The sequence below is a fragment of the Zerene cesonia genome, chromosome 10 (genome assembly GCF_012273895.1).
Source record: "Zerene cesonia ecotype Mississippi chromosome 10, Zerene_cesonia_1.1, whole genome shotgun sequence".
Classification (NCBI taxonomy): Eukaryota; Metazoa; Arthropoda; class Insecta; order Lepidoptera; family Pieridae; genus Zerene; species Zerene cesonia.
Window position 1 is genome coordinate 5,661,880 of NC_052111.1, and position 11,513 is coordinate 5,673,392.

The 11,513-nt window shown below is 32.6% G+C and overlaps 2 protein-coding genes across 2 annotated transcripts in view; one reads left to right on the forward strand and one right to left on the reverse strand.

Annotated features, from left to right (window-relative positions):
* The window catches only part of LOC119829374 (lipase member I-like), a 2,802-nt gene extending 2,153 nt beyond the window's left edge, over window positions 1-649 (reverse strand). Inside the window, exon 1 of the mRNA XM_038351844.1 lies at window positions 637-649. Coding sequence (XP_038207772.1) covers window positions 637-649 — 13 coding nt within the window. The remainder of the gene's footprint in view (window positions 1-636) is intronic.
* Window positions 650-2,628: 1,979 nt separating this feature from the next.
* On the forward strand, window positions 2,629-3,756 carry LOC119829735 (lipase member H-A-like). Its single transcript, XM_038352385.1, has 3 exons — window positions 2,629-2,836; window positions 2,943-3,337; window positions 3,419-3,756. The coding sequence occupies exons 1-3, from the start codon at window positions 2,727-2,729 to the stop codon at window positions 3,754-3,756; spliced, it is 843 nt and encodes a 280-aa protein (XP_038208313.1). The 5' UTR covers window positions 2,629-2,726.
* The last annotated feature ends 7,757 nt before the right edge of the window (window positions 3,757-11,513 follow it).

Sequence of the window (11,513 nt, forward strand, 5' to 3'; positions counted from 1 at the left end):
TTTATTCAAATTTTCACATAGCTAGTTATAATACTTAAGTTAAGGAAGAGCGGGTCCTCCTGACACAGGTTTTTTCTTTAACTTACTAGGAGGTCCCTACTACTCCATATTTTGTAAAATTGGAAATGAAATAAACTATTTTTATTATTTTTTTTTTTTTTTTATTTAAATTGTTGAAATCCAATTATATCGGGTCAAACATCTATGTGAAAGTTATTTTATATTTAGTAACATATTGATTATGGATGTTGTGTTCAAAGTAATTACACGTTACAAATACAATTATATATAAAAGTACAAATACAATAACTACACCTAAAGAAAGAGAGGTAAAGTTTCCAAAATATTAGAAGACCAGCTAAAGTTCCAAATTTGCTTGAACCAATTGAGTTTCCTTGCATCGGCATCCCCGCAATCTTGTATGAATGAGTTGTAATAAACAAACTATGGACATATGAAGAGAATACATAATGCACTCTGATTATTTGCCGAAAATTTACTGTTAGCTAATGCCAAATCTATTACTAATTATAACAAATATTTATAAATATTTATAATTATAACGAGCCTAAACTGTTGCATAGTGTAAAAACGTTTTATTTGTAAATCATTACAGAATAGCCCTGCTGAGCATACGTGTAAAATTCATTTTTTGTGATTGATCACGCTTATCGACATTGATATTATCTTGCAAATTTAATATTTAAAACAAATTGATTATAATTGCTTTACGTAAATAAAAACAACAACCAACGATAAGATTTTTAACAATACTTGGGGTAACAGTGATACGAATATCAGATAAAAATATAATAAACATATTAACCTTCCTCTTGAATCTCTGTTCATTATAAGACACCCTCAAAAAATCTGTTCCGTAATGCTAAACCTCTTAGCATACATAAGAACAGACAGCGGAAAGTTTTATGCCATGTAGTGACTTATTATGTTATGTATTGTACATTTGTATATTTTTATTCACGCTTTTATTTGCTGTTTCAGGATATTGCATAAAGATAATTGATTTTTAAATCTACATATAAGATACACCTACAGTAATATCAATATGCTATGTTTTTTACGTAAATGTGGGTAATTGAATCTGGTGGGTCGCCTCATTGTACGTAAACGCCCCATAAACATACGCAGAGGTAAATATTAAAGATTCACATGCTACTGTTTCGCGTCTAACTTGTTTGTACGGGTGTGACACACCTGTGGTGCAAACTGTCTAATTGTCAACATTTCGTGAGCGTCATATGAGGTCATTCGTACCCTTATTAAATAGTAGGAATACATTATTTCCTGTACAATTCTTTTAAATTAAAAAAAGGCTTGACAATGAACAATTTGTCACTTTTGCCACTTCAGTAAACCCAAGCCAAACATTATAAATATTTTAAAACCTAATCCATTAGTATCTTTAACTTCCTTAAGCTACATTTTACATAGTTACATTTTCTTCCACAACACGATAATGAAATTAAAATCGAAAACAATGACTCGAATAATCCACAAAAACGACATTCGTCGTCTTTGTAGTTGAGACAAGAGAACCTTTTTTGTATCTTGTCGTAATTTGGCAAAATCTAATTGCATATCTTCACGTAATTTTAAATTATTTTCATATTGCCTTTTAAAATATGCAAAAATAGCTATTGTTCGCAAAATAAAGAGACGTTTTTATGGCCTTATATATAACATTAAATGTTGTCAATTCATGAAGAAATTGTCCCAGCTCCCACACCAAAAAATGTATATGCATTATAGTGTATGTTAGTTATATTTTCTTTAATTTTCAACTTTCTTGTGCTGCCATGGCTACAAACATAACATATAATGCAATTACAACAAAACTTATGCACTTAAAACATCCCAAAGGCGCTCTTATCTTATATAAGTGCTAAGCAACAAACTGAAAATGCGATAACAAACAAAAATAAATATTCGTTGAAGAAAAACAATTGTTTCAAATGAACCAGAGAATAATTGAGGAAAATTAATATTGAAGCCAATAAGCGCGTATAAAAGTGCCAAAGCTTATTTTTTTGCATTAACACAAAATTTCTTGCTATTTGCTTAGAACAGTAACTACAATATGGATTTTTGAATAAGTCTTTCATGATAATCAATAAACATTGAAAATGCTATAAATATAATAAAAAGATAATTTGTTTTCCACCAAAAATTTAATTCTCTCCTGAACTCTAGATTTGCATTAGTATTAATCTTACACGTTTTATAATGTAAAAAATGCATCACAATAGATGAAAACAAAAATGTATGTGTCCAATAATTTGTACGTAAGAACATAAATGTGAATATAATCCGGTTCAGTATTTTCGGGGACGTACACAGTTAAACCTGAAACATAATATGAGTCACCAATGCATATGCCGATTTTTTTCCTTGAGATAAAAACACAATATAAGATAAGATGTGTATATATATATAGTTAGAAACACCGCGTGCCAATTGATTCGTCTGGTGTACGTTATGAAGAGCCTTATCCTTTTGGTAACAATCGTAGGCTGTTAGTATCTTAATTTTAAAATGTATACAATAAATTTGTGTAATTCTAATCTTTTTAATTGTATTTTCTTTGCAATGTTAAAATTGTGTAACACCTAATCCATTGTCTTTTATTAGTGTGCGCCGCTAGTTCCATTCCGCTGGTGCCAGGGGATAACAGCCATTATGTAGAAGGTGAAAGTCGTTATATTTGGATGCCCGATGGTGAGGGCGTTCCAAAGCTTGTAGATTTACACGAACCTGTAAACGAGGCTTTTCTTCAATCAAGAAACGGGGCAAACAACCGCTACTGGCTGTTTACTAGGTTAGTATAGTATTTTGTATTACATATTATACATTTGTTAAAAAAAAATCTTTCAAAACAATTTTTGAAATTCCTCTAACTTGTCATAAATACCACTTCATTCTAGGCAAAATCGTAATAGCGCGCAAACATTAACAAACGGAAATGCAAACTCCGTACGTAATTCAAACTATCGAGCAAACCGCCCACTGAAAGTCATCGTTCACGGATGGAATAATGATGGAAACTCTCCAATGAACCCTATGATCACTGCCGCATTCCTCGATACTCAGGATTGTAATGTAATAGTTGTTGACTGGCGGCAACTTGCTAACCAAAATTACAACACTGCTGCTCGTGGAGTTCCCGATGTTGGAAACCATCTGGGACGATTCATACAATGGCTTTTCAACACAGCTGGTGGTAACTGGAACAATGTCCATTTAGTCGGGTTTAGTTTGGGAGCTCACGTGGTTGGTAACGCTGGCCGTGCTGGTGGAGGTCAGGCGAGACGTGTCACAGGTAGGTCCTATGCCTTTTCTATCATTTTTGTGATATTATATTATTACTATTATAACTTATGATGTATTTTTCTTTGAATAGGTTTGGATCCAGCTGGTCCTACTTGGGGCGGAAACTCAAATGCTCTCAATCGTAACTCGGGCAGATATGTTGAAGCTATCCATACAGATGGCCGTATTCTTGGAATTATGGACGCAATTGCTGATGCTGACTTTTATCCCAATGGTGGGCGAAATCCACAACCAGGTTGTGTGATAAGCACGTGCTCACATGGGCGTGCTACTGAGTTATTTGCCGCCACAGTCTATCATAACCACTTAGTAGGCAGACGTTGCGGAAATATTTGGGAGGCTGAACTTTCAACATGCAATGGAGCGACCCTGAATATGGGTAACGGAAACCTATCCAAGAGTGGGTAAGTGACATTACAACAGTATATCATTAAGCCCTTACGGGATTGACAAAAATTTGGAAATTTTATAAAAGGGAATACGTAAGGTTGTTAAGTTAATGCCTAATTAAATACTAATAGACGTATCCTTTAAAGAGAAAGTTTCAGTGTGGAAATTTATGTTTTGGAGGCATTTGAAAATAAATGTAGCATTTTCTGAATATGTATTGTAGCATATCAACAATAATGACAATTGTTTTTGTCAAATGGGAAAAAAACATTACAAATATTCCTATTAACAACGCAATGTATGTTTTTTTTTTGTTTTCAGGTCTGGCCTCTATGGTTTACTGACAAGAGCGAGTTGGCCTTTCTAAAGAAGATAAAAATCTTAACTTATTTTGAAGAACATGTTTCAAATATTTAAATAATAAAAATCTTATTGTCTACAATATCTCTTAATGAGAAATTTACAAAATTTCTGAAATTCCTACAAATACAAAACAAACACACATTGGACGTGTCTTAACATGATTAACAGGATTATGACATTATATGTAATTAGACGTAATGTTTTAAAAAAATCTCTTCTCTATCATTAATAATATTATATGAAGTTACATCTATACTAATATTTACTATAACACTAATATAGAAAGAGGAAGAATTTGTATTTTTATTTGTTTGTCTGTAACGGATATACTCAAACCCTACAAACAACAACAAACGATTGACGCGCCCTTTGTGCCTCTCTCTCTTGTAAATAAAACGTGGCACCGAACAGTTCGTTTTACTATAACTCCCGAAATATCACAGTTATATCATCATCATCATCTTCATCAGCCCATACATGTTCCCACTGCTGGGACACAGGCCTCCTATGTGGGTTCAGGCCATAATCCACCACGCTGGCCAAGTGCGGGTTGGCAGATGTCACATGTCATCGAACTTTTGATTCTTGGACATGCCGGTTTCCTCACGATGTTTTCCTTCACCGTTTTAAGCAGTGGTGATGTTAATCACATGTGCAGATAAATTCAAAATTCAATTTATTTGTTTCACGCTCGCCCCGGTCTCGAACTCCGACTTATCGATTTTGAAGTCCGAGGTTCTCACCACTGAGCCACCACTGCTTTTTCACTGCTGCTTCACAGTTATATGATTATAATAAAAGTAATCATGACTTTCTCGTACAAGCCCATACATTTTTTTTTTATACAAGTCGTTTCAATGGTCTTACAAATTTGGTATTCTCGGATTTTACGTTAAGAATTTTTCCGACTATTCACTTTATTAACAAATACGACTGCGGATTGAAAGATCCCGTTTCAAGTAAGAATTTTTTTTAAATAACCCTAATTCAGGAGACAGACCGCGCATAGGCGAGAAATGAAAATGCTGTGAAGAGTGCAAGTGATGCTGTAGGCCATATAGGATATAAATAATAAGTGACCGGGGTCCTGAGTTCCATTCCCGGTGGGGACGCAAAAAAAAAGTCTCGGTCTGGTATGATAAGTGTCACTATAATAGGGGAGGCCAATATGCTATCCTTCAATGTTTTCAACTTTAGCGGAGGAGAAACGTTTTTTGATTTCATTTTATTGCAAAAAAAAACGGGGACATGGAAATACACAAGCGCGTTAGATTTTGTTATTTTAAATGCTCTAGCACATCACTGAAATAAAATATACATTAATCTTACGATTTAGATGGTACTTTGGTGGCAATGAAAATAGGGTGAAAATTATTAAAATAGGATTCGAACTTGTCAGATAAAGACATTAGGGGTTAATTACAACACAAGAAATTCAAATTTTTGCTAATCTTAGAGAATCCTACTAATATCATAATCCTACTAATATTATAAATGCGAAAGTTTGTAAGGATGTGTGTGTGTGTGTTTGTTACTCTTTCACGCAAAAACTGCTGAACCGATTGCAAGGAAATTTGGTACGTAGACATCTTGCCAACTAGAATAACATATAGGCAACTATTTATCGCGATATTCCTACGGGATAGGGTCTTACACGGGTGAAACCGCGGAGCGCGGCTAGTTATCGATATTTTTCAATTTCCTGCGGCCCCTGTGAGCGCACCCACCATTATTAACTGCTCATACTTTCTGGCCGTACTTAGCAATAGGTAAGGTACCTTCGCTTATAATAATCTGAAGCGCTCGAGTAAATCCCAAAATCCCCTCTTGGGCTCCCCTACTATATAAATGACATTCACATCGTTATTTAATAGTTTTCATTCCTCTATGCTCACTTTGGAATATTAAAAAACTACGATGAGCTAATTTGCTCGATTTTTATAAACAGGAATACAACCATGATAAGAATCTTCAGTTTTATTAAATTAAAACTATAAAATGAATAACCGCAAAATTTCTATACTCAAAACTACCTTTTAAATAATTAGATCATTATACAAATTAGTACTAGTAGGATAGACATAACTTCAGCTGTTTGTTTGATTATTTCAATATACTATATTTATTTGAATATCGAGACGATTTAATGCAAACTGACAAATGCTTAAAAGTAACCACGAAACCCCAATCTTACAGATCTTAATAGAAACAAAACTTTTTAAAGATCGTTCCTCACAGTTCACGTTAAGAACTCATTTCTAATACTTTTTTATCCACTATTTCACGTCGGTTTTCTGTGGGGGTGTGGTACTTCCCCGGTGCGAGCTGAACCCAATTCGTGCCGAACCGTGCTCGACTCCCACAATAAATTATATATTAATGCTTATCTCGTTATGTTGTTTTCGGCACCGAATACAAAGCCATTGTTAACACCCTACATCTGCATAGCTAATTGAAAATCTTATCAATACAATATTATAAATCAATTTTGTTAGACGATATTATTTCTTACCTTAAGGGGTTTAAGGAGGATTTACTTGGACGTCGGGATAATGAGAATGACATGTTTTCACTTTCAATCAAACTCAAACTCAAACATCTATTTAATTATCAGACGTCACAGTCATGACATAGTTTTAACATTTACCACCGTTTCGGAAAGCAATTTCTATAGAGAAAAATTAAGGGCGAACTGCGAGCGAGCATATCTGTAAGGTAGTATTATATAGTATTTGCCCATAATACATGTTTCTGATAAAGACAAAATACATGTTGATCTAACGGTTCGTACAATGAGGTGGCCGTACGATGGGGTCAAATATTAAAAAAAAAATCATATAAAAAGTTATAATGCACCGTATCATTCCGTATGATGAGCGTATTTTTAAATACGGGAGCGTGCATGAGCAAATGAGCATTTACAGTGCGACGGTAGAGGTCTATCATATAGTGGACACTTCTAATAAATTGGAAGAAATATAGGAACGATTGCTATTAAAAGAATGTATGAGAAGATTGGTAAGCGTGTACTGCAATACGAATTTGACCCAAATCATATCGAAGCTCGCCCTAATCCCACTTTTATTAAGTGTGCTGATATATTTGCATATCTTATAACATTAATTACAACTATCATATCAGATTTAGAGAAAAAAATTTGACCCTGTTTTTCTTTGTAAGAATTTTGAGTTGTGAACCTTCTGTTCTGAAATAATATTTTTCCTTTAACTTTTCTTTTTATTTAGTACTAGCTGCGCCCCGCGGTTTCACCCGCGTAAGTCCGTACCACGTAGGAATATCGGGATAAAAAGTTACCCATATGTTATTCCAGATGTCCAGCTGTCTACGTACCAAATTTCATTGCAATCGGTTCAGTAGTTTTTGCGTGAAAGAGTAACAAACACACACATCCTTACAAACATTCGCATTTATAATATTAGTAGGATGTTTAACTACATTAAACTTCATGTCATAATACTAAAATATATAAGAAGGAAAAAGGAAACAATTTTTTATGCAATATACATGTACTTGTAAATGTAAACACAGTGTAGCTAATCATTTAATAATGAATTAAGGCGATCATATTAATCACTGATTTCTATAGCAGCTTATCAGGATTAAATGCGATTTATGTACTTAACGTGCGGTTTTATTAGGGTTCATTAATATCTATATTTTGCATTAAAGGTAAAAAATTATCTATAAGCAGATATAATAAAAAGTGTTACTGTTACACTTAAGTAATAAAAAAATAGAAAATTTCAATGTTCGTTTCGAATCGTAAATGCTATGAATAACTTATTTTTGAGTGACCAAGGACCAGTGCAAATAGCTTTTGAAACATTAAAAAAATTATTGTACAATGAAACCCATCGGAAAAGGAAGAAAATATAACATAAATTAGAGGAAGAATAAATTACGATCTGGGGTTTGGAAGTAGGATTGAAGAGGTTTTAAGAGCAGACAAACGTAACTATTTTGATTTAAAGTATTTTTTTACACGCTTTTTATTAGCTTCACCTGTATGTTTGTATGTTTGTTTGTAACCGACTTCTTTGGGCGCGATTTTGACCCACTTTAAACGGCCAGATTTCGTTCAAACTTTGTAGATTTATTAAGGAGCGATGACAATACACTAATTTGATAAAATTATTCCATTTTTCAATTTGCAAAATATGATTTTTGTTAAAGCGTGTTTTTTAGTTTTTTTAAACTATTATTTATTTCTACCTTATAATGACTAAATATCGAAAATTTTACCGAATTTTCAACGGAAAAATCGCACATCAAATTATCTGCTTCTTTTAAGTTCATGCACTATTCGTCTGACGTCCACTTTGATGATGTAAATGTGCATTGGCATCGAAAATTCTTTCAGAAAATGCAAATTTTCGAGTGACTGCGATGCTTTTTGGATTTCGAATGCTATCTGCACTGGTCTAAAAATTATCAAACGTTCGTCATTTGAATATACCTATAATATTAATATTTTTATGCGATATCAAAAACAATCTCGATGACTAAAATATCCTTATATCATTACTATATCGCCTGATTTATAAATTTTATCTACCAATACCAGATACACATTAAATTATTTATCAATCAAAAATTTATCCAACGATTGACGTATTTTTAATTATTTTTTAGGTAATGTTTACTGACAAGAAATAATAGTTTTAAGTTTGATGAATGAAAATCATTGTTATAAGTGCGAATACCCTTTATTACTGAGTAGGTAATAGTTTAAAACAATATTTAACTTAATCTTATTAAAATGACTAATATAACTATACTAATTAAGTTTTATTACATTTTATTGTCACTAAAATGACATTCTTTTTTATTAAATGATATATGTACTAATTGTACAACGTTTGCTTGAACGCGCTTATCTCAGGAACTATTACCGACATCAAAACTTCTTAGTATTGGTTAAAAAATTCGTAAGCTGATATTAGTAACAACTGACTGCATTTCTCCTATAGAATATGGGTGATCTATAGGAGATATCAGTTTTTACGAATATCAGCCTACTACAAGAAATATTTAGGAAATAAATGAAAAGAAAAGGCGGTTCATCATCGTCCACTAAACACATTACACACATGCCCAAATGTTATCTTAGACACGCAGAAAATATCTTAATCGTTATTATTTTACTAAAGATATGACACATATGATACTCAGGTAAATAAATAGGACAAAAATAAACAATTTAAAAGGTTCTGTACAAAGGAAAAACATAACTAAATTGAAGGAAAATGCTATTTTTCCAATATATTCAGCTTATAATTGGAATAATTTGTAAGAAAATAAACGAATTAAAGATATATAGATGCGAATCGGAAGCAATGAGACCGTCGTGTCTGAAAAATGTTCTAATGAAATCACTGAGCTTCAATAACTCAAATGCTCTATTTATTTCCGTCACGTTCTCTGATGTTTCCATTGTAATTAAAAACAATTTCTTAATAATCCATATTTTTTTAATATGCACATTTAATCACCGCCCATGAACATTACAGAGGTAAGTACCTCTGCGAATGCGATACCCGCTTTTAAGGGGTAAGGGATAAAAAAAGAATTGACGGCGGGAAAGAAAGAATGGATTTGGAAGGGTATTGTAGAGAAACCGGGCCTCTAGCTCCCCCACTCATCGAACAAAACACAGTACTAAGTCACGCCGTACGTATTTCTTCTGTGGGGGTCTGGTGCGAGCTGGCCCAATTCGTGCTGAAGCGTGCTCGACTCCGACAATAAAATTGTTCTGTATATTTTTACAATTGTATCACTAGATATTTTTTTTTTATTAAATGTTTATACATTTAATAGATATATAGATTGAAGTGCATGATAGATTCGTAATCATTCATTATAATTATCTAGCTGACGTACAATTATATAATCTTATAGACATTTTATAATCTAGAAAAATAACAATATTAACCATAACTAACTTTTTCCCGCCGCTTTGTCTACGCGAATCGCGGATGAACTAAATTTTAGGTTTATATTTATAAATATAAATATGTACACATGTATATTTTAAAATAGTGTGTAACAGAATATTTTACAAATTAGAAGATAATTGCATTATACAATTTTATCGTGAATATTTCATTGACCTTTTCACGAATGATCAAACCATGGCTGTATAGTGATAATTAAATTAGCCAAGCACTTTTTAGAGCTATAATGTATCTTATTTAATATGCGAGTTTTTGTAGTAAAGTAAGACAGATAAATGAAGATTCTAAAATCTAGGGTAAACTTAAACTAGGATTGTACGCCTTGTTGACTTTTATATAAAAATGTTTTTTATATAAAAAAAAATGGACTGGATGAAGAGCGTCTAAGAGCTATCGCAAATTTGTATGATTGAGCTTTATTTTATGTTTGACAGAACAGTTAGTAGACATCTAAAGACTATCGCAAATGTAAATATAATGATTTTGTGATTGGGCTGGAAATACGAACTCTTAAAAGTTAATAAAAGACAGGCATTGGCTTTTTATCAATCGAAAAAGTTTGTAGTGACATAGGATAGGATCAGTTATGACGGTAACACCTTCCGTAGTTCTTCCGTTTATCTCAATAGGTGGTGCGGGGGACCCTTAGGCACTTAAAACCGAAAGATTAGAATAAATTCGATTGCTAAGGCGGGATCACCGGTGGCCGAGAGGCTAGGCGTTGCTACGTTATAGCAAAAAGACGAGGGTTCTAATCTCGCCTCATGATCAATTTTTTTCTATTCTTTCAAAATTTGTCATTTATAAAACTATAAAATTAAAAATTAAAAATAAAGCATAAGTGTTCTATAAGAGGGACGAAGGCTTTATATGTGCAAATTAGATTACAGAAAAGATTAGACATTTATTATAAGCAAAAAAGACAAAAATAGCGATAACATTACTGAAGATAAAACACAATCGCTATATAAGGGTAGGGAATTAAGTGTTAGCCGCACAGATTCGCCCATTAAAATAGAGTGATGAAGTCCGTTATTCTTTTACTTGCTACCGTTACCTGTAAGTGGAAATTCTATAATCACATTGAATAGTTTAGTTAATATTTTATTGCGCTTTCATTTTACTCTAATTATAGCAGATTGATGCTGTATATTATGAATTGAAAATAATTTTTTTTTCTGTCTTTCAATGCGTAATGCAGTATAAATTTTTTTTTGTATGCATAGGAAGTATTTTTGACTAATTATAATGTAAGTTCTTGGGGTTTAAACCGAATGACGAGATTATTTGCATGTTGAAAAGAAAATTGTTGTTTTTTGAGTAGCTATTTCCGACACAAAAACAAAACCTTTTAAAATATTTTTTATCAAAGATCACTTAATAATTTATCTTTTTTGCAGTGTGTGCGTGTAGCGTTATACCCACCACCCCAGGGGA